The sequence below is a fragment of the Ornithodoros turicata genome, chromosome 1, assembly GCF_037126465.1.
Source record: "Ornithodoros turicata isolate Travis chromosome 1, ASM3712646v1, whole genome shotgun sequence".
Classification (NCBI taxonomy): domain Eukaryota; kingdom Metazoa; phylum Arthropoda; class Arachnida; order Ixodida; family Argasidae; genus Ornithodoros; species Ornithodoros turicata.
Genome location: NC_088201.1, coordinates 106,321,064 through 106,345,453, shown reverse-complemented (window position 1 = coordinate 106,345,453; position 24,390 = coordinate 106,321,064). Strand labels below are relative to the sequence as shown.

General features: G+C 45.6%; 1 protein-coding gene across 1 annotated transcript in view; it reads left to right on the top strand.

The window, feature by feature from the left end:
* LOC135381923 (neprilysin-1-like) overlaps window positions 1-24,390 on the top strand; it is a 178,002-nt gene that overhangs the window by 68,742 nt on the left and 84,870 nt on the right. Inside the window, exons 3-4 of the mRNA XM_064612572.1 lie at window positions 2,040-2,098; window positions 3,607-3,658. Of these exons, the coding sequence (XP_064468642.1) occupies window positions 2,040-2,098; window positions 3,607-3,658 (111 nt within the window). The remainder of the gene's footprint in view (window positions 1-2,039; window positions 2,099-3,606; window positions 3,659-24,390) is intronic.

Sequence of the window (24,390 nt, the reverse complement as noted above, 5' to 3'; positions counted from 1 at the left end):
GTCTGTAGCAATGCATTGACCATTACTGGAGAAAGTGTAGCAATAGAAAAATGGAGGATGGTGTGGATTGTCCTGGACGGATTTATGATGAGCACTGTTTTTGAATAAGGAAAGTGTGTGTGTTTAGAAATAGTTTGATGCTGGTTTTCTGCTTTGTTCAAGTGTTTCTTTTCGCTTTTTTCCCCCTCTATGTCTGACAAACATGCGATGACATGCCCGGACCTGTTCCGCCATGCTTTCCTTCTACATGTAGTTCTGTTTTTCTTTTTGGCAAGGAACATTCTTGTCTTGACGATAGTGCTGCCCTGAATGGGAGTAGTGCTAGAACGATTCTTAATAATTTTGCGATTCATTTAGTTCAGAGGGTAACCGGAAGGGGGACAGGTGCTTGGCTTTATCAAGTCGAGGAACAAAGCGTCATTATTCAGTTACCTCCCTGGCTCTCAGATGGGACGGACATGTCTCGATTAGCTTGTTGTTTGTAGCCATTGATGGAGTTACGTGTTAGGATATTTTGTTCTTTTGCAAGTCTCATTTAGTAAGACTTCCCGAATGAAATGCTTAATTCCTACAATCAGCTTTCATGCATGGTGTTTTTCTGCAATAGTTTCGTATGCAATCGTTATAGTAGAATAAAGGAAATAATCTTGGGATAGTGATTCAATAAATAACAGGTCCCCTGTATGTGTCCTTGAGCTACGCGGGTGCATGATGACGTCATAACGCGGCTGTATTGTTCCAGGTGAACCTTGTCCAGAGGCGATGGGTTGGACATTAGTGGAAAAAACAGTGTAGCCATGACACAATAGGATGACGTCATGACTAATGAGAAAGGTCTGCAGAGGGCGCAAGGAATCACTTCTCTCTTGGACACTGGCGAGTGAGGACGCGTTAATTCTGTTCCTAGCAATTGCGTTGGGCGTTACTGGAAGAGCGTAGCTTCGGTAGGGTTCCGTTTGCCTCTGATGAGGTGCAGATGTGTGGTTGCAGATGATGAGTTTTGTTATGAGCGATTTACAATGAAGGAATGCAGTCAATGTGTCCGGTGATGATGTGTCTTTTTCACTCTGTTCAAGTGTTTTTCTGTGTTTGCTTTCCTCTTTTGCACAGCGTTCGTGCGATTTTTCCTTCTGTAACAGGGCTCCTGAGATGCCCCAACCTGCATGCTTTCCTATGTTGACACTTTGTATTTTCTCTTTTTTAACAATGAACATTCTTGTCTTGACGATGTCGAGAGTGCTGCCCTGAATGGGAATTGTGCTAGAACAATTCTTAATAATTTTGCGATTCAATTAGTTCAGAAATCAACTGCAAGAGGGACAGATGCATGACTTTATAGAGGAGTAAAAATCATTACGATTCAGTTCTGCGCCTGGCTGTCGGATAGAGCAGTCGCATCATTCTGCGCTCCCCATGACTGCTGTTGTGGTGGGCTGTTTTGCTTCTGTGCATGATTCTTTTTGCTGATAGCTATTGATGGTTAGCATCTTTACTCTTGCTTTCACACCTCTGTATTACGAGTGCTTTTCTCCTTGCATGTCCAGAGCTGTCCTAACCTGCCCAGACATGCCATGATGACGTCACAGCTGACGTCACAGGATGTCCAGAACGTGTGGTCACAGCTGAAGATGCTTTGCAACCTGCCTCTGTGCTCTGTCGCCCAGCGATGGTCAGCGGCCATTCGGGACCGCTTTCTTCAAGATGGCATCGCTGATCTTCAACTAAACTTCTTCTCTCCACTCTATCTCTATCTATTTTTTCTTTTTTATGGACACAGGTTGCCGCCAACGCACAGGGTGGTCTGGACACGAGTTAGATGCTCCCCAATTAGTGTGATGACTCAGTGGATGATGATGCTTACTGTGGGGGGTCCCAATTAGCTTTAATTGCTAATTAAATGTGTCCAGAAGCCTTGTAGCGTTGGCGGCAGCCTGTGTTCATTCCATACTACTTATATATATATATACACATTGCCCAAACTATAGCTATATTTTGCGAAATATGCTGATGCATTTGTTTATGACATCGCAACGTCCCAGGTGGGTCACTGGCCCAGCTGTGGTAAGTGCTTTCTACCATCCTGGGCGCAACGACATTAGTAAGTATTATTATGCGCTTATTGCTTTTAACACCCCAACTGTACATTATTTACACACGTTTGCGTTTAGCACATATGAAACCTTCACATTTTTCTAATTCTTCATTTTTAACGGTGACGGTGCTCCTCCTATTTAATTAATTCCCCTCTTGATCACGAAATATTTCCCGTTTCGTCAGCCAACAGTGATCCATCTTCCCAACTGATTTGCTGCTTCTGGTGTCTAAGAGTACTGAGGGCTCAGGCTAGCGAATATATAATTTTTTGAGGTGGCATCTACACTGCTTTATGATACCTTTAAGAAGCAAACGGCCAAAGAATCGCCGATGCTTCCAGTAGAGCGGCATTAGAAATTGCCTGACATTGAAACCAGTGTGGCACTTCAGAAAACCCGAAAAGTTCCTTAATTGCGTTAATTCGAGTGTCGCATGATATGTGCTCCTCTATAAGATCCTCTATAATCTATATGAATTGCGGTGGCAATGATTTTAAAACACCGTATTTCGTATTAGTATGACGCTGTATTATATTTCCAGAGTACCTTCTAGAGCACTGCACGGGCCTAATTTTCAGGCCCGTGCACGGCCCAGGCCCGGCTGCTACGGCCCGTACCCGGCCCGGGCCCGACGTCTTCCATATATTTCCTGCCCGACCCGAGCCCGACTCCGCCGGCCCAGGCTCAGCCCGTACCCGACTGTTTTCATCATCGGGCCCGGTCCCAGCCCGCATCTGCTCTATCTGTTCTCGGGGTTCGGAGGCGTATTTAGATTTACTAAAGAGGCACACCGCAGCAAGAAAAAGGACGTAGCAAAATGGTGGAGAGTCAGAAGGTACACTCGAACGCAGCAGCGGCTGTGTTTCTCCGCCAGCAAGCCGCTCTGTGCTTGGTGCTTGCTTGCTTGGGAACGCAGCGCGCAGCGGAGCGTGGACGTATGCACATTGCGGTTCAAGAGAGACCCATCGCAGCTCTATGACTCATGCTCCAGTGTTAGTTCCTTTTTCTTGAACTCTCAGGCGAACGAAATATATGTCAGAACACCTAACTTAACCGATCCTCTTGGCGGACTCTCGTAAAAACGAAATATGTCAGAACACTTAACCTCACTGTCACAAGAACGAAATATGTCTTAACACCTAACCTGACTGACGCTCGTGCAGGACCCCACACCAATCGTCCCCAAATGTGTGTGAGTGCGTGCGTGAAATCCAGACCAATTCACGAAATAAGCATGATCAGATGTAAAAAGTGAGAATACCTGATTCTCATACCCAATGGGGGGAAAAAGTAACGTGAAAGTTCAGCTCTCCAGTCTCGTGAAATAAGTTCGCGTACATGCCCGATCATGTCTGGCGTTGTCAAGCTCGTACACGGCCCGGGCCCGGTGGCTGGAGCCCGAGCCCGGCCCAGGCCCGCCTGAAAAACGCCAAGCCCAGGCCCGTGCAGTGCTCTAATACCTTCAAATGACCTGTTGTTTTCTTCTGGTTTGCTTTTTCCTGATTCATTATAGCATTTCCGGCTGGGATTCTTCAACCACCATTCTACAAGTACGGGTTACCTGTGTAAGTAACACTCGCTTCTGTTTACCTAAGTATCCTCAGGAAGTTTGGGTTTTGTAATGCAAGTGAGTCGCAATGACGAACATATTTTTATGCTTGTTCCAAATAATAGCTATATAGCTATTCACAAAATAAAACATGGTCTTTGCTTAATGAACACAGCTACTGACAATTCGTGGTAACCTGAAGGCCATGTTAAAAAACAGGGACGTGGTGCCGAATTTCGTTGAGCCTTCGGGGCCGAATTTATTTTCTTACCGGCTGCACTGGCACAGGTGTCCCCTGAGCTTTCCTTCAGCCTTTCTAGCCGATCATTTCTCTTCCAACATTCCGATGGTTGCGTATATTGTCAAAACGGTGCTCTCTTATCATCGTCATTCACAAGCTGAGACCCAATCCCCAAATTCGCGGTCACCCCCCCCCCCCCCCCCCGCCGGCAAGCACAGCACAGATACCAAAGTAAAGTAGTAGAGTTCATCTGCTAGCGATCAGTGGAAAACCACAAAACACATGACCAGATAAGTGTTTTCTTGAGCAGTATATGTTGCCTGGCTAGTTGGTACATTGCAGTACAGAGGAATGCGCTAGATTGCGCGACCACAAGGTAGATGCAGATAGGACGAGCGCTTACTTACAACTAACTTTAATTGGCATCCGCCGAAGATATAAAGGTTCAAGGAACAAAAGAGTACAACCGGTTCAGTGCGGTGACTACAATCGAGTAACAAGGTTATCTCTCGTCACCCTTCCAGGAAGCTCATTTCCCCTAATCATGTACAAGTACACTCAAGACGCACGCAGTAGAAGCCTCAAATTCGTTTTGTTTTCATAATTGCGCTTCTCGCTTGTGGCTACCGTTATTACCGCAGGTTGTGCAACCACATTTCAGCTATGTTCCATACATTTGCTGAGATAATTTAAGTGTTCTGTTATTCTTGCGTCTGAAAGGATCTCGTCGCTTAATGAGCATCTGCAAGAGCTTGGATTCACAAAAGATACGACAGTATCAGGCAGTAGTCTTTTTTACTTTGAAGATGACAAAAGCAGTGTCAAATAAGATCACATGTACAAATGCGTGACATAAATAAACTATTCAAACATATTCTTCTGCAATCATTCTACCAGTGCATGCTGTTACGTTACGTCTTAAAGTGGTGGACATATTTCCCCAATGATCCACTTACCGTTCTTCAAGTTTTGCAACACAGTACTCTCTCTAAATACACATACAGTGTGTTCAAATTTAAGCTTTCACTAGCACTTTATAAATAGGTGAACAAAAGAAAACTGGTGATACTTTTTCTGTTCCTTGAGTAGGAAACAGGTGCTACATAATTAGCAGCACCTGTTTCTTACAAAAGTAGCGTAAAGCTATCATCCGGTTTCCTGTCATCGGTGTGTTTGCGTAGCGCTCGTGAAAGCGTAATTTTGACCACCCTGTATACTATGACAAATGGTTGTTGCTGTGGCACGCGCCTATACTGTCGTCCAGGGGATGGTTTAGGGGTCGACCCCCCTCAAATCATGCCCTTGGTTGTGCATTTGGGAGAGGAAAACGAAGGGGGATCCTCCTCCCCCATGTAAAGTCCCCATAGAAACTGCCCTCCCGAAATATTTTCTGGCTACCATAACGTCAGCAAACTACAATCTACTCGGGAAGGAAGTGGTACCCCATGGTCATGGGCGTACCGAGAGGGGGCCATGGCCCCCCTGGAACTCAAGATCGCTTGTAAAAATGGTGCACTCTTTAGTCATGGGTTGTAATGTTTATTCTCACATGCCATGATAGGAACCTCTAAACGCCCAATGTCTGTCTCCAGAAAAAGGGGTGTTCGGGGGGTTGCACTCTTGCTCCACTTGGAAAAAACCCTGGTAACATCAATGTCCATGGTTAATGCCTAACACCAAAGCGGTCGCACCCTATGGACTAATTTGTAGACCACTGGATGTGCTAGACGTTAAATTTATATTTCTACTTCCTTGACACATGTGCCTGTAGAAATTGGCAAGACTTAGTGTGCCGTGTGTGCCTGTGAATGGCAAGTCTCAGTCTACAGTAACAGACTCTGCTGGCACTTAATACAGGCATTTTAATTTGGTTCTGGTGCTTGGAAGTCCTGAGCACTTTCTTTTATATTATTATTTTTAAATAATTGGTGATTATATGGCAAAATAACTTGTTACTCAATTAACCTCTTTTGAAAGTTTTGGAAAGCAACATTATGAAAGCAACATGACATACTTCCTCTCACACACGTTTTTCCTATTTAAGCTTGAAACCTCCTTCATTTTACCGAACATGAATAATTGAACCTCTTTATGCAATAAGCGGATAAGTCGAAAGATACCAAACCGAGATAATGGGCCTGATCCGATTGTCCGTCCGCCATCTGCACAGACTCCCCACATTACCGTGGTATACACCCTTCTCCCTTTCTGACCACGAATGTTCCTCTGCGTTGTTAAAAAAAAACAAGCTAAACTCCTTTGCTGGAGCGAAACTTGCATTTTCCTGTATCGTCCAAGCAAGGCTACTGAATGGTGTGTCACTACTCTTCGCACACTAGGTCCATGCTTCTTCAGCGCTCGCACCAGAAACCTTCCCGAACCACCCTTTCAGGGTCTCTTAATCAGCCAAACTCTGGCCCCATCACATTGTCGATATTTCTTGGTCCATGGCCACATACAGCACACCAAAGTTCTGCATTCAAAGCATTTCTGACCTTTTTGATCATCATAGGACTTCAGTACTCACTGTTAGGTGACTCATTATGATATTTTACCACACCACCACAGTCAACGGGTTTGAGTATCGCCCCTGGTGATGAAACTCCCCAATCATAATCACCAAATAAACTAGTTGTTGGGTACACACTAGCACAAATTGCACCATACACATTCAGAGTACATGAAGTTTTCTTTCTTATATGCACCTATACGCGTATACGTAGTCTGAAGCGTTGGAACATGCATCGCCACGACTCCATCATAATGGACAGGTGAGCGGCAGGCTCTCTCAAAAACCATGCGAAACATTTCACACTGCAAATGAATGACGCAGGGTAGAATATATGCGACGGCATTGTGTGAGGTGCAATAAGTGTAGAAATCTTCACTAATAGAATGTTCCAGTATTTATGAATACCGAAAAGTCACAAAAGCTCCGTTCCTCCCCATACCGATCTGGGAAACTCTGTAAGATATCCAAGGACTGCAGCCCAGAGGTGAAGTGCTGCCGTTTTAATATGAAGTGCCGCAGCAGCATTGAAAATTGAGCGCACCGCAGCATCGTTCTATGGTTACAGATACTGTAGACCTTCACTGAACAAGAGAACATATTACTTGACTGCAGTAGAACATGGACAAAAATTAAGGCAGTATACTTGCAAGACCAAACCATCACGCCAAATCAGCATTGCGGCGTCTTGACAAGCATTTGCAAGCTATCCGCAATGCTTGAATGCCTAAAGCAATAATGCGAATTGCCATAACAGCTGTTGCTACACCAGCTAATCCTAAACGCTATCCGCACCCACCGTACTATCTGCACACTCCGTTCGTGACACCTTGTGGTCAGTTTAATTTACTTCGATTAATTCTTCCACATTAATGATTTGTGCCACAAACATTGCCAGGAAAATATTGTAAATATTGTCACGTAAAAGCGTTGAAAACAGAAAATATAATTGGGACATGTTCCGATTGGAAGCAGTGACAGTACGCATCATTTGTGTTGACAACAAAGCATCTTCAAATTCAACGTATGTTACGAATGTCCTTCTTTTCAACTTGTTGTGACGACGCCCAACGATGGCTGGATGACTGCACTAAACGTACATCTACCTCGCGGATTATTAGTACGGTGAAGAGATCTGAACGGTGAGTTCTTTGCACTTTCAGGTAGTTCTGCTGTTCCAATCTGTTCATTGCTTACCCACCTCCTGAAAGCAATACCATAGGGCAGGGGTTTACGTATGATGCGGATTGATGATTAGGGGTCTTTAAGTGCATATAGTCATCTTAGCCCATATTATGCTGGACACTACTAGAAAAGTTAAGATAGAAAAATCATGGAACAAGACTAGATTTGCAATATGCAATCTTAAATGTGTATAACTTGCTCAACAAGGAGTTCAGGTTCTCATGAGGTATATTTGTTGATCTTATTGCAAGACAGTGCAATCTCATGTTACATAGCTAACATACAACATGCTATTTGTTGTTCATTTGTTCTATCTTTGTTGTCACAAGCAGGTTGCTTCCTTGGAGGCATGGCTGTGTTCGAGGCCATACGCCTACATGAAACTAAGCTGGATATGTAAAACAATGTCCATGAACTGCTTGCAAGTGCAGCTGCTAACCCAACGCAGAGAACAGTGTACCACTGGTATGAACAGTGGTGAAAGGATGCATATGGCGATGACAGAGAGGCCATTCACAGGCTGAAGGAAAATACTTCTTTATACAGACAAGATGGTACCGACTGCCGTGCTTATTTTAGGTTAGGTTAAGTTATTTTAGTGGTTAACATATTTTTAAACCTAGTATCTAATAATGCTACATATCATGGTTAGCGATGTTGAATAGGAAGCACAGAATGTGTTAAAAATAGTTTGAGGTACACCGACTTGGAAGATTATCAGAAAAAAAAATTAATTTGAGAAATGTTGCTTTTTATCGCATATTCATCCGTTAATTGCACACTGAGGTACTTCTGATAAAAATATGAGATAAATTTCATTTGGAAGTATACCCATTGTACAAAGGTTTATCATCTGCAGCAAAAAAAAAAGAAATATTGAACTTGACCATCCCCGCACTCATGCGGCATTGCCTTGCCTGGCTCCTTCACCCCAAGTATGCTGCCAAGCGCACACAGGAGCAGCCCAAACAGATTTACGTTGCCTGCAAAAACATTTGGCACAAATTAACTTTCCACGCTTGAGGTATTCACAAGAATGACCTTCTGCGGCAGCACAGTACACAAGGAGCACTGGAGACCAGGATGTACTTCAGCAACGATGGGTCTTCACCTATTATATCTAGTTCACTTCAACTGGAGGCGACATCAGCCTGCTGAGCTGGCTCCTCATATCAATTTTTATTTTTACCAAGGGTTTAGGGGGGTACAGGCAAAAAGCTACGACACTGTAGCTTGGCGGGGCCTGACCCCTCAATTACTTCACTTGGACAGTTCGAGGCTTCTGTTATTTTTTCTTTTGTGGTAGCTGAAAGAGTTAAGTTGTTGTACTTTCCCTGGTTATTTCACACACATTATTGCCTTGCACCGTAGAGTCTGTGTTAGTAAGCATCGTGTCCGTCGTCGCTTAAACTGATTATGGTCATTCAATGGCTCGCCAGTGTCCAATGTCACCTAAGTACATCCGTAGGACCAGTGTTCCTGAACTGCGCCGCAGAATTAGGCTGTTCTCGTGAGAACCTGAAGTTTGAAGGTTAATTTCTACAAGATGTTTCTGAAGAACGCAAATCGGTTAGTGGTGCTCCAGTGTGTTTGGAGGAAGCAGCGACGATGCGTTGTGGGCTGAAGCAGCCTTGCGGGGCAATGCCGGATGTGTGTGATGGTGGTCAAGTTCTAAAATTATTTCATTGCAAAAGCAGTCTTTTTATGAAACGTTGTGGAAAAAAAATCAAGGTGTGTACTATGAAATGCAATTGTCTCATATTTTATCAGAACCACTTCATTCTGCAATTGACGGCTGACTAGGTGTCAAAAAGCAATACAGTAAAACCTCCAAAGTCGGACACCTCCCTACCTCGGACAACTCCCCATGTCGGACAAGAGTTCATTGCACGGGCAGGATCCCATTGAAACTGCATGGGGACGAAATTCTCTATGTCGGACACCTCCCTATCTCGGAAGGAGGACAGGGTTTTCCCTGCAAAGTCGGACAAAACCTTGGCCAGATTACCTCAATATCGGCCCATCTTTGCACCAAAAGGACCCAAAATGAGCCAGTGGCCTTGACTTTCGCCCCTTTTTTTCCCTATACTGGTCTCAGCATTTTATTGCTTTAGTTTTTCGAGTCCAAAAACAAGTGCTGTTTACATTGTAATTCTTTGTGTGAGCACTTGTCTTCGGTTTGTCTAGAGCCTTTGAACGCGCACTGCACAAAAGCAATGAAAAGCGGGCTGACGCTTCAGAGACAAGTCCTCTCTGCTCGAAAAGCTCCAGAGGTAATGCCATTAAGTGGAATTTGAACAGAATTGAATCTACTAAAATCAGTAATAATTATCAGCGAAGAGTGGGTAGAGGTACCAGTACCACCAGGTACCACTAAGGACCACAAATTGAAGAACGGGGACATTTCTGGCAACACAGCTGTGATCTTTTCCATTTTTTGTTTCCCCCATATTCTGTAACTCGGACACCTCTATAAGTAGGACACGCTTCGGCTGCATCGCAGGTGTCCAACATGGGAAGGTTTCACTGTATATCTGAACTTCCAATTTTTTTCCCACATACTTTTCCAAATATGCGCACCTCAAAATATTTCTAGCATGTTCTGTGCCTCTTAGGCAAGAGTGCTGAACAGTTGGAGTGGATCTGAAAAAAACTGCGGAGTTCCAAAAAAATTCAAAGAATTTTCGAATTTTATTTTTCTCAGGGCATAAACTATCGATCAGCCACCGATCACAAAGTGTCGATTAACCTTCAGTACATATGGCACGAAAGTGTTACGCTTTGTCATCACTCAGAAGAGATCTGGTTAGAATTTGCAAAAAAAAAAAGCTATTTTGTTAGAATTTTTTTTCAACAGGTAGGTCACATGTCCCTTCGCAAATCTTCAAGAAGCGGACACAAAGCAATTTCCTTTTTGCAAGCGGGAGAGCATTGGCTGCATGGGAACAATCAACCACAATTTATTTGAAAGAAGTCTGACAGTCTATAGTGCAACATCTGGGACGTGGAATGAACCAGGACATAAAGATTGAATGCAAGCAAGTCAGTGTAGCCTTGGAGGAGGCAATATTACCCTAAATTTCTCTTGTGCGGAGACGAAGAAGAGACTTAGAGGGAGACAGAACTCCCGTCTGCATCTGTTGTCCTCCGTCTCTGTACATTGATTCAAGGTAATATTGCCTCGTTTAAGACTTTTTTACCTCCGCCAGCTAATGGTGATCATACTAGTATATATGTAACACCACTGTCTTCTTAGTTTCTGCACGAAGAGCCTGTTTATTTTTCCGTTGTTTCAACGTGATTTTACCTATTTGTAGGCGCCTCAAACCTTCATGACAGCTGCTGAAAAAGCAGATCTTCATCGTATCTGGCCAAAAGTGAGCCAGGTACTTTGCCAGCTCCATGTGGCTCAGACAGAGTGGCACTGGCTAAAATCTACGAAGAATGTCCGCCCAGAAGAGCGGAGGGACCTGATGTCAGCATTTCAAACGATTTGTTGATAAAGTGTGACTACAACCATGTTTGTGTGTAGCAGTGAGCTCGGGCTCATTCCTACGTGTCACCGATTATACTAGCTAAGCTGGTCAAAGTTGTACAAAGATGTCTGGGAGCACACAAAAATCACATTTATGACAGGGCTAACAGCTCCCCAGGGCCATTAAAAATTGGACAAATTGCATCCCAGTTCGAATGCTGACGTTTGCCATACTACTCTCTATTTTGTCTGGGTTATTCCTGTAAAGATACCACCCTCTATTTGGTAGTCCTCCGTTCTCAGTTTTGTGTTTCGTTTTAACTTCAAATTCACGATCTGCACTACTCAGATACAGGTGTGAAGACCTCTATCAGGAAAGGTCTAACATTAAAGCTAATGGCTGCTCAATCCCACTTTGGTCTGTCAATTAGAAAAACCATAAATGTTTTAGGAAACTGCAAAAATGCTGTACTGTCAGGACTTGCGTGACTCATTTTATGCCTTGATTATTCGTTCATTTCGATTTAAAAATATTCATATTCAATTTGTATTTGATTTCAACTTGAAAATCACTATTCGTGCCATCCTATTTTCTAATTGTGTCAAGGTTGCGCAGCTTAGTCTAAGACCCACAACAGTGCTTCGAGTTGCAGTGGTGCATGCCTGTCCCCTACTCACTGCTGCCATTGCTAATGATGACCGAAGAAACTGGCATGGTTTCAAAAAGGCTGTTGCGATACGCTTGTCTGAAACTGCGAAATTGTGGTAAAGCCTCTGCGTTCCACCATTGCAATTGAACAGGAGCCAATATGGCAATATACACCGCAAGAGTGGTGTGTAGTGCGTTTTTGCATATGCACTCTTTTTCCAACAACAAATTCATAGAAACAAGTCCAACTAGTAGAGCAATGCTTTTCCAGAAAAGGAAAAAAAAGACTCTCGTACAGTTTCCTTGTACAACTGCTGTGCCATATACAATTATTTATGTTACCGTCAAATGCCATTTACACTGTGATGATTCATTTCAGATTGTGTATGCTGACACTGCGGATGGTGTGGAAAAACCGAAGGAAGAGTTCCAAGCATTGTTCTAGGACTGCTACAGAGAATGTGTGCAAGCATTCTTGCAAAATGAACAGCAGTGGGTGATGCTCATTCGAAAAAGCATCTTAATGCGAGGCCCAACATGTACAAAATAATGCGCAAAAGTATTTAAAGTACGATGCTAAATACACAGCATAAAAAGCATTTAAAATAGAGTACGAAATACTCAAAACTGAAACTAATTTGAGTAAAGCACTAAATACCCAAGTATTTAAGATACTATTTAAAGTACTTTAGCATTAACAGCAAGTGCAACTACTGTTCTGGCTCATGTGGCCGTACAACTGAAAGGAATAAACTTCATCTGCCATACATAAGCACATTGTTTATTTCCAAGGTCTTTGTGTCAAGTAATATTTTGTGTATTTTGGTGAGCTCAAGTAAACTTTGGTGATATATTCTGACCCAAAACTTTGTAACCCCTCCTGTATGGCAGCTTGGGTCTTTCAACTTCTGAGGCGTGATTATTGCTTTGGTAACTAAAGGTATAAATGCTGGGATTCTCTTGTACCTAATCCCGTGGGGATTCACCTGGGAATATGAATAGGAACAGTTTTCTGATGAATGGGTCGAGCTTCTGACGAGCAAGGCGAAGCATGGGACCAGCTTATTGTACAGGAGGATGAATGACACATGCGCGAATTTCCAAAAACAAAGAATGAAAAACATGGGGAAATTCCAGTGAGCTGAAAATCTGGACACTGCGGGGAAGTTTGCGGGAAACGGCATGTCGAGGAAGGATCGTTTAGGGTACTGCGTAGCAAATAGTGAAAAAAAGTATTTTACATGCTTTAAAAATACTTGTCAAGAAAAGTATTGCCTAGAGTATCAAAATACAGAAAAAAGTATACTGTATTTTGAGTACGTACGTAAGTCTGCGCGAGGCTGTAACCCCAACAACTTTGCTGACGTTGACATGGCAGATAGGTTGGAAAGAGGCAAGCCATGCGCATGTGCAACTAAACTAACTTAACTGCAACTATGCAACTAAAAGCATTCTTGCAAAATGAGCAGCAGTGGGTGATGCTCTTTCAAAAAAGCATCAAAACCATCCTAATGCGAGGCCATAACACCAACAACTTTGTCAATTTTCTGTCATGCCAATCCACGACAGAAAAATTGCTACACTAAGATACCCTAGAGGCCACTGTGTTCTTTCCAAATACATATTTATTGTACTTTCAGCAGAGGGAGTGTTATGTGAAATGAATAAGATGGGATGGATATTGTGGTGCGCTGTGCAAACTGAAACGTTCATTCTGCAGCAGTCAAAACGTTGAAATGCACTTGAATCTTACTATTACAGATGCCAAAGGGGGCAGACTTATGTGAAAACACAGCATGCCACATTAAAGATTCATTGCAGCTTCTGCCCTATGAAAACTTTGCTGTGCATTGCCACCTATCAATGCAAAACCACAACATTCAGCTTTGCTTGCATGAGCTGCAGTTTCTTGCTTCCAAATCGTCTGAAAATGTACACGTGGTGTGTACCCGTGCAGTATGAGATAATCATTCAACTTCAAGATCAGTAACTAGCAGTTTGGAGAAAAGCTGCTAAAAAATGTACAGATTACAGTAAGCTGCATTATCTGATACAGAAAAGTAAGTTTCAGTTGCTGTACAGTCGCTCGCAAAATTACCAAATGGCCCATGGTAACTTGACAAGTGGTACAACTTGCAGTTTCAGGTCACAAGGTCACACAATAACAGACCGCTTAAGAGACCATGCTGCATAGGTTACCATAACTAAAGGCAGCTGTGAATTATATTATTACAGGCAGATCCCCTTTCAATCAACATGACATACGCATGGTAATTATTCGTATATCGGCTCATGGATGCATAAAAAAAAAAAACGTTGAGTACTAGACTCTTCCATCCATATACAGGGAAGGCATACATCACCACTCCCTTCCGCCCCCTCCCCTTTATTTGGAGGGGGGTGCGAAGCTTGGAATATTGCTCGCGAAACCCCACAAATTGACAACATCCTTTCAATCGTCGACTGAGGACGCAAGAATAACAGCATCAATTCTCTCGCCAAATGTACGGGAGACAGTCGAAATGAAAATATTAGTTGTCCTTCATGTTTGGCTATACGGAATACTTTGCCCTTATTCAGAATCCCATCACAGCAACAAGTTCCTGGTGGTTCTACTACCTGCGTCAACAGAGGCCAGAAGCGAGAAGTGCAATTAAGAAAACGCAACGAATTTCAGAATTTCTTGCGTGCTGAGCGGCCGTTGAGTTTACTGACACTTGGGTGCATCTACTGATCGTACTTGGTCCATGCGAGCTTAAAACGCACACACGGCACACACCAAACGAACTCACACCCACAAACCACCACCAACGAACACACGCACACACCAACGAAATGGCACACGGAACCAAGGCTGGCCACAGAACTTTCACCACTGCGCTACGAGTAGTTCACCTACCACTTTATTTGCTCCTTGCACCTGCCCTTCGCAATAATTCAGTTCGCACTCAGTAAACACAAACTGGGCGCCATGTTGACCGCGGTAGCGGCTGGCGGCTGCGTCCGTTTCTGGCTCCCGCAGGTTTTCAGGCTGCCGCAGCGCCAACCAATAGCGATGCAGCGCATTCTCCTATGCGTAAACTAGCCTACGTTACGGAATTTCGCATCCCGCCCCCTTCAGTCTGTCAAGCTGTTGATTGAAAGATTCCTCCATGGCATGAGGGCAGGATTTTTTTAGGGAGGACTCTATGCAGTTAGTAGCTATGGCTAGCTTCACCGTCTTCGAGTGCGAAGAGTCATAGGGCAACAGTCCTTTGTTAGTTCTAGGTGAGTAGTGCCAGCACACGTGGTCATCTTGGAAGATGAGGGCGAGGTCCAAAAACTGCAGTTTGTTATGTTGTGGCAGATCACGGGTGAATGACAGGCCTTTTTAACACTATCAGAATGCGCTTAAAATATCCTCGGTTACGCCGTCAAGTTCTAAGCCACTACGTGTGTCTAGAAGCACCAAATAATCATCTACATATCTGAAAACTTTTTTCACTGGTTTTTGCGTTAAAGGGATAGTCGCATCCGGAAGCGTGTTCCGGAACTATTATGGTCATGTTCCCTGTCGTTCATAATGTACGCCGGCAAATTTTCTCCGCACAAATCCACTTGGTTGACTCAGAAACGATTTTTAAATGTTCGCGCTTCCGGCGCGCACGGCAATCCCCGCAAGGCGCCGACACTGGATGACGTCACCCGGATAAACCAACCATCAGGAGGCGCTCCTTCCCGCCGCAGATTCTGTGTGTGTCTGAGCGTGCGGCTGCCCCTTTTTCTTGTTGTGTTGTCGCGTTTGCTTTGAAGTACTGTGAACCACAGCGTGTGGCCTAGGATTTCACGCCTTTGACGTGCGATGTCACAGCCAGGAAACCGGTGCTACGTGCTCGGGTGCAGAAAGACTTATAACGCGAATCCCGAGCTTACATTTCACCGACCTCGCAATGGCGAAACGAAACGAAAGTGGGAGGCAGCGATCGCCAGCCACTACTGTGGTGTGGCCCAAGGATTGAATGTTTCACGCGTCTGTTCCTGTCATTTCGCCGACGACGCCTATTGTGATGAAGATGTATTGCAAGTTCGGCTTGGGCTACGGCAGAAACAGAAGCGGCTGAAGATTGACGCCGTGCCTACCACCCCTACCACATTCGATCAGGAACAAGGGCAGGAACCAGTAACGGAGGTAAGTGACAATTTTGCGTGGTCACAGCTATACGCTGCGATGAAAAATGTCAGTTGTCACAGTAAACATAATCGCGAACACCTGGCCTCGCCGCCGATTGTAACGTCACAGTCACACCGGCTACTAATGTACACAAATTATTACAATGATTGCAGCATCCTGACGCAATAGTACGCGTACTCTAGAGAAAAAAGATTGGTGTGTTGTTGCTGTTCTAATTGTTGCCAGTATTATGCAGGAGTAACGTAACACTCCCACATGACAGCATTATTCTAATCTTATTGCAGCTAGTGGATGTTTCTACAGTTCATAGTGTAAGCCTGATGGTAGCATTCAGGGATGTGAAAGCATCGCAATCTGTGTTTGGCTACGTCCGAGACACTTGCATCAGTATTCTACTGCAGCCTTGTTGCTAATTTCTGGCTCTATTTCAGGCGGCAGCAAGCACGTCAACGGAATCAACTGGATTTGGTATGTTTTGTCAAGCCACGAAAATATTGCAATTCTTTTTGCACGTCCCACAAAATAATGGATATGTACGAGCCCTGAAAATTGTAGAGTTGTGTGAAAGGAATCTTGTGTGATGCAGCAGCCAGCGTTTATAACGTAATGTCGATAATGTAACTGTGCCAGTGAAATAGGGACCGCAAAGGGGAAGATTTATTTGCATAGTCATTTTTATATTTGTTATTGTACCTGCTAGGCCCTCAACATATTCTTTTGAGTGTTAACACTCAAGGCCATATTTCAGATGTGGAGGTCATGGCTGAAGCAAGTGCTGGGGACCCACTTCACGGCGCATCTCACAAGGGGGTTGTCATCCCCTGATTCCAGGAAGAGGAAAACAATGGACACAGACTTGCATAGCGTATTAGTACACCAGATATGGATCTGCCAACATGAACCCTCCTAACATCCCTGTGGCAGCGTACCTGTAACCGCCCAGACTTCACACCACATTAATGTAGAACCACAGCACAACATAATAAAATAGCTTAGGTTTATTTGCCTCCCATACATAATGGGAGACAAATAAACCTATGCTATTTCGTTATTCCCACTCTGTCATACTCCACTGTACAATAAATCGATACAATTATAGGGTCATTCTTTATTCCCGTCACTACACCGCATTGAAAATCTGCACAGAATTCAAAATATTCCCACCTCGGCACTAGCTTAGTGCAGTACAGTCTGGATTTGATGCCAGAGGTAATACTGCCACGTGTAGTAGTTTTTGCTGTACAGACGGGTAGACAGTCTGTTGACTGCAACTGGAGATAGAGTGACAAGACAAAACATCCCCCACACTGCAATGACGAAAAGACGAAGATTGCTGCAAGACGAAAATTTTGCTGACATAGGCACACTTGGTGTAAATGAGCCCTTGGTCATCCCCCTTGCCTCCCATCAGAGGTTTAGGAGAATACTATTGGTGTCTGGTGTACGGATAAACCTATCCGTACACCACACACCTATAGTATCCTCCAAAACCTCTGATGGGAGGCAAGGGGGATGACCAAGGGCTCATTTACACAAAGTGTGCCTATGTCAGCAAAATTTTTGTCTTGCGACTACATGTCTCCAGTTCCAGCCATCAGTATGCACCAGCTTGTCTCTCTTGTCAAGACACCCTTGCTTCGATGGTCCTAACGCTGATAGCCTTGATAGGACGTAGATGGGAACTCCCTCCTGATGGCTCGGACAACGCATCCAGGAACCTGTCGTCTGTTCCTTGGACCAAGGTATCCCCAGACCCATCTCGTGAATGACGAGTATGCCGTGAACCTCAGGCACCTGGAAAAGACAAATCCACATGACATTTCATTTTGTTTAGCATTATATCTTGTGGGCATTTGCATACCTGCCAAATCTCCCACAGTGTTGGGAAAACAATGGCCAGAACAGAAGAACAGACACTATCCCAACCTTGGAGTTCAAAGCCTGTGCATTCCTTTCTTAGTTCCGGGGTCTCCCGCATTTTGGAAGGTTGGCAGGTGTGCAACATAACAGAAAAATGGTCCGCCTCTTTCAGGATGAACCCGATTACAACAGCTAACTCCCTCCCGAACCAGCTTCCCTCCAATTCCGGCAAAATCCAATTTCTCCCAAAATATATTACTCTTACATTCTTCAGTAACATGCTCCCCCCCCCCCTCCCCCCTTTATTCGCACCTCAAATGCTTCTGTTTTCAGACATGTAAGACTATCCTTCAGAATTCCCACTGGATATCTGTCAATCAGAGTTTTGTGTTGCCAATCGGGCCATGGCTAACTGGCATAATTGAGAGCATATCGAGACTAGCTGAGGCGACTGTGTTTCTTCACTTTTCCTAATGGAATTGTTGGACCAGGATTCTGGGTCGTCCCATGGCTGTCGGCCACGCTTATGATTTATGGGGGACAAACTTGTGTAGGCCAAAAAGCTGCTGAGAATAGCCGCCCCTTTTGTATACAACTCCTGTCCACTTTAGGTTCGACAATTTGCGTAACCAACAACACCCGACTAGCACCCGAGTTTACCCTTCCGAATCTTGATGGGAGGTCATTTAAACCGAAAAAATCTTTACGGTCGTAATCACAGCAAACGGAAGAGCACTGCAGCAAGCTTACCTGTGGTCCTGGGGATTGAGTCGCCTAAAATGTTGATCATAGCGGCAGAATTGAGGCGCGTACACCACTAGAAGTTCCCTACGGAGGCAGATGTCCTTGAGTAATGGGTGTTGTGTTATGCACTGCACGGCGGCACTGTTGCACATTTCTACCACCCTGGCAACAGAATGGCAACACAGGCGCTCGTCGGGCTCCTGTGGGTCGCAGACTCAACACAGACACCTGCCGACAACAATTTCAACATTCTAAACTGTTTCGCACATCCGACGGCAATCATGCAAAGAGATATGTCACCTGAAAATGTCATCCCGCGGGTTAGCTGCAGCCACACCTCTGCATGGTCGGCGGGTTCCAGAGGCATTGGGTCCGTAGAGTATGGGTCATCATCCAGCATTAACTCGTCGCCGCTACCGCTTACATGTTCGTCAGAATCTCCCCCAGACAGAGAAACATCACTCTCGTTTTCAGACTCCATGTTTGCTACCTTCGCTTCGCGATCGCCAAACAGGCGCGCGGCTCGCATTTACCCAGGGCACGCGCTGATTGGCTTTATCCGGGTGACGTTTGCTCCCACTTTTAGAGAGCGAGGGCGCTAGGATTCCGGTTTCCTTTTCATCGGATTGCGCGAAAAGTACGCCGCGGATCGAAATGGTATTTTCGGTCCCATTTCAGTGCTCGGCAAGGAATTAGAATTCGCGTTAGTTTCGAAATTGACCTCGGAGAATGCGACTGTCCCTTTAAGGCCATTTTTGCGTTCAGTTACCAACCTGTTTGGATTTATAAAACCATCCTTAGGACATAGAAGACGCATCTGCAAGATCGTCCGCTCTGAGACCTGGCGTCAGGTACGATTATTCCAAGATCTGCTCCGCGTCCTCTGCTACTCACAGTTTCCTGAGTGGCTGGCTACCGTCAAGATGAGGGACATCACGCACCAAGCAGAGAAGTTAACAAAAATGTTGGGGATGTGCGTTCTCAACGAAGCAAGAAAGATTGAAAAATCCGAAGACAGAAGGCAGGAAACAGCAAAAGTGCATCTGCTAGACAGAGTTACTGCGCCGGACAAGGTGAGGTCCGTCCTCGCCAAAGGGCCAAAATATTGCACTGAGACAGCAGTAGCACGACATGATTGGCTTTCGGCAAACCGACGCATGACTATGAGAGCTGAAGAAACGGGTCAAGACAGGTGCTTATTGGAAGGTGTGGAAGCCCTGTCATGGTCAGTGGAGAAGCCTAACTCAAAAACTATTAGGAAAGATCCTACTATAAGGATCGTTTCCTTTTTTAAAAACAGCAATCTTAAGCTGATGCAAGCGGACAAAGAGGGGGCCTTTATTGTCCTACCAGAGGATATGTTCAATAAGAAGGCTGTACAGGCAATATCCAAGAACTTTGAAAAAAGTGCGCGAAAAGACCACAAGAGTTAAAAATGTAGGAAGGGAGTTGCCTCAGGACAGAAGCCGCCGATATTTCGAACAGAGACTGTTCTTCTTCTGGGCACCGTCCTCATCATTGGCATGGTATTTAAAGGGTTAGGTGTGACGTGTTTAAAGGTTCATGCGAATTGTGGGTCAACAGCCCGGAGGGAAGAAAGGTCCGTACGGGTTTTTACGGCGGGAGTGAATGGCTGCTTTGTTAGAGTGTGGAGGGGATTATGTGAACGTAGTGATCTAGGCTACAGACCGGTTGCAGAAAAATGGAAGGTTCACGAACACGTGGACGAAACGGGACAACAGGCAAGAATTCGCAAGCATAGCGAAATATAAGGAGGTTAGTGGTTACGTGGGGAAAATTCCAGAGAGAGCAATTTTTTTTTAAATATATATTTGTAATACAAAGTTGTGGCATGCAATAAAGAGAGCAGAAAGCAGTGGCCATGCAGAACATAACAGATGATGATAATGGAGGTAGATGGGAAAAGCATATTTTATTTGTGAAGTGTTTCTAGGGTGCCTTGTGATTTGTTGATACCAGACGGGTGAAGAGCGTTGAACTTGTATATGAGATAAGACTCCCTATCACGTCTGTCACGTGTGGATCTAAACCCGGTTTCTAGAATATATAGTTTAATGTTGTCAAAATTGTGACCAGGAACGTTAAAGTGTTCGGCGACTGCTTTGGGGAGTTTGTTGGACGTGTCGGTTCTGTGTCCGGTAAGGCGGTTGTTCATTTGTTGGCCGGTTTCACCAATGTATTGCATAGAGCAGTCGCCGCATTCAATGCAGTATATAACATTGGAGCTTGTGCGAATGTGGGTCAACAGCCCGGAGGGAAGAAAGGTCCGTACGGGTTTTTACGGCGGGAGTGAATGGCTGCTTTGTTAGAGTGTGGAGGGGATTATGTGAACGTAGTGATCTAGGCTACAGACCGGTTGCAGAAAAATGGAAGGTTCACGAACACGTGGACGAAACGGGACAACAGGCAAGAATTCGCAAGCATAGCGAAAGATAAGGAGGTTAGTGGTTACGTGGGGAAAATTCCAGAGAGAGCAAATTTTTTTTTTAATATATATTTGTAATACAAAGTTGTGGCATGCAATAAAGAGAGCAGAAAGCAGTGGCCATGCCGGCAATATCGGCGGCTTCTGTCCTGAGGCAACTCCCTTCCTACATCTCTACCGGTTCGCTGGATTTCTACCCATCTAAGAGTTAAAAATGGAGCGCTAACGTTATGCAACAACTTGTAGCTGAAAAAGCTCACAGGAGCGATTAAAAACAGCAACAGTGACAACCTACGGCGTTCTTCTCAGCAAAGACTCAAAATGAGGGTACCCCATTCAGGACTATAGTCAGCGAAAGGGGAACCTGGCAGCATCAACTAAGCAAGTTCCTCCAAAAACATTTGACAAACCTGTCAGTTCAGGACCCGTATGCTACGAAGAATTCCGAAGACGTAACAGCATTTTTACAATTGAGCACGACAGTAGGAATTGCGTTCTCTGTGGACGTCGAGGACTTATTCTATTCTGTGCCGCACAGACAACTATTTGAATCAGTGCGTGACTGTGTCGAGAAGAATGATGATGTCCGTTTCCAGAATTCTACAGGGATTTCAGTAAGGAGTTTCATGTCTCTGCTTGAATTTTATTTGAACTCAACTTTTATTAGGTTTAATAACCAGTTTTACATACAACGACAAGGCATATGTATCGGGTCAAGTGTGGCACCTATTTTGTGCCATATATTCTTAGCCGACATTGACAACACCTAGCAAAAGGCCTTTACGCAAAACCAGTGAAAAATGTTTTTAGATATGTAGATGATTATTTGGTGCTGCTAGACAGATGTGATGGCTTAGAACATGACGACTTAATCGAGGATATTTTAAGCGCATTCTGGCAGTGTGGAAAAGGCCTGTCGTTCACCCATGACCTGCCACTCCATAACAAACTGCAGTTTTTGGACCTCATCCTCATCTTCCAAGATGACCACGTGTGCTGCCACTACTCACATAGAACTAACAAAGGACTGTTGCCCTATGACTCTTCGCACTCGAAGACGGTGAAGCGAGCCATAGCTACCAACTGCATAGAGTCTAAAAAAATCCTGCTCTCATGCCATGGAGGAATCTTTCAATCAACAGCTTGACAGACTGAAGGGGGCGGGATGCCGTCCATCTGTGCTGATGGGAAGCGCGGAGTCTTTAGTAAAGGAGTATAAGGCGAGAGGGAGAGAAAAAGGAGAAAGACAAGAAATAAAGGACAGAAAAAGGCCAGAGATAGTACCATATGTGCACAGGACATCACACAATTGGAAGAAGGTGGCCAACAGACACGGTATTCCGGTAGAGTTCTCAGCCCCTTCAAAGTTGGCCAGGCTATGTGCTCGCATATCTGGGGAGAAAAGACAACAAAAAATGAGGGATGCGGCAAGAATCACCATAATGTCTACGTGACGTGCGCGGTGGGAGTTGTGTATCCCATACCGCTCACCTGTGGTAGTTTATGAGGGAGAATGAATGAGGCCTAGCCGACGTAAGAGGAGAGCGGTTCATTTTGCGATCAGCGCGACCGGCTGGTCTGGGCTGTGCGCTTAACGGAACTGATTACCGAGCGTGGCGCGCGGTAGCGATGTTGATGAGGCTGGCCGCGTTTCGTCGGCATTGTCGTCACGACATGGCTCCCCCCCCCCCCTCTGACTGGACGGAGTCCTTGGGATAAAAGTGGCTGGTCACCAGGTGGGTCGACCAGTGCACGTGAGGTCGCCTGGATTTGCATGGTAGGGTGGAAGCGGCAGTGGGAACCGGGTGGTGCAAAGGGGCTGACGAGGTCACAGTAGCGAGAGGTGGTGGGTCTGCGATATAAGCTGGCTTCAGCCTGTCGATAGCGATGACGTCGTGACGTCGTCCGACGTCGACGACGTATGTCTTGATGTTGCGCTTGACGACGAGGTGAGGGCCATCGTAGCGAGGATCGAGGGGCTTCCGGAGGGCATCGCGGCGCACAAAGACATGGGTGCACGTCTTCAGGTCTTGACTGACGAAAACGTGGGTGGCAGGTGGTGTCCGGGGGGGGGGGGGATACAGGGCGTAGTTTGGCCATGGTGTCACGGAGGGCCTCGGCGCACTGCTGCGCGTCGGGAAGGCCGGTGCAGAGTCGCGGTGAAGAGCTTTGGAAGAATTCGCCGGGTAAACGTAGGGTGTCACCGTACACTAATGCGGCTGACGAGCATTGGAGGTCAGTCTTCAAGGCGGACCGAATACCAAGGAGGACCATTGGCAAGGTCTCGGTCCAACGATTTGAGTGGTGTGCGCGGAGAGAGGTTTACAACTGACGATGAAAACGTTCCACCATCCCGTTGGCTGCAGGGTGGTAGGCAGTCGTGCATACTCGAGTTATTCCTAGGGTCTTCATGAGGTCGGCGAATAGGCGAGACTCGTACTGACGTCCGCGATCTGTAGTGATGGTGGTGGGGACGCCAAAACGCGCTATCCAACCGGCGACGAAAGCTTGAGCGACGACTGCTGCAGTGATGTCCTGTATGGGGAACGCTTCGGGCCAACGGGTGAACCTGTCTACGCAAGTAAAGAGGTACGTGAACCCGTTGGATGGTGGTAGGGGGCCCTCAAGGTCCAGATGAATGTGGTCAAAACGGCGTGTAGGAAGCGGTATGCTTGACACAGGTGTGATGGTGTGGCGCTGAATTTTCGTTTGCTGACAGTGAATGCATGCTCGTGTCCAGGCTCTGATGTCGGCGTTCATCTTGGACCAAACAAATATTGCGGTGAAGAGCTTTTGAGTGGCCCGAACTCCTGGGTGAGACAGACCATGAAGGGCGTCGAAAATGAGACGACGAAAATTGTGCGGGACAAATGGTCGTGGAGAGCCGGTGGACGTGTCGCAGACGAGACGGGTGTCTGAATATGAGACAGAACGTTCTTCGAAACGTAAGGAGGATGACGAACGTAGGTCAGCGAGCTCCTGATGGGTAGCCATGACAGCGAAATCGACTCGGAGGAGGCCAGGAACGTGGAGGCTGTTGATGTGGACGCGAAAGAGAGCGTCGGCGACAGCATTGTCCCGTCCATGAACGTGACGGATGTCTGAAGTGAACTCGGAAATAAAGGCGAGTTGTCGGAGTTCACGAGGAGAGTAACCAACGGCATTAGTTGGCAGGGCGAAGGTGAGCGGTTTGTGATCTGTGAGCACGAAAAAAAGGGCGGCCTTCAACAAAGAATCTGAACTGCTTGATGGCGAGGTATATAGCGGGGAGTTCCCTGCCGAAGGTACTGTAGCGGACTTCTCGTGGTGATAGTGATTTAGAGAAGAACTCGAGCGGGGACCATTGACCTTCTAGGTGTTGTTGCAGGACAGCGCCTACAGCGGTGTTCGACGCATCAACCATGATGCTTGTGGGAGCGTCCGGTTTCGGGTGGACGAGAAGCGTGGCGCTAGATAACTTGTCCTTGA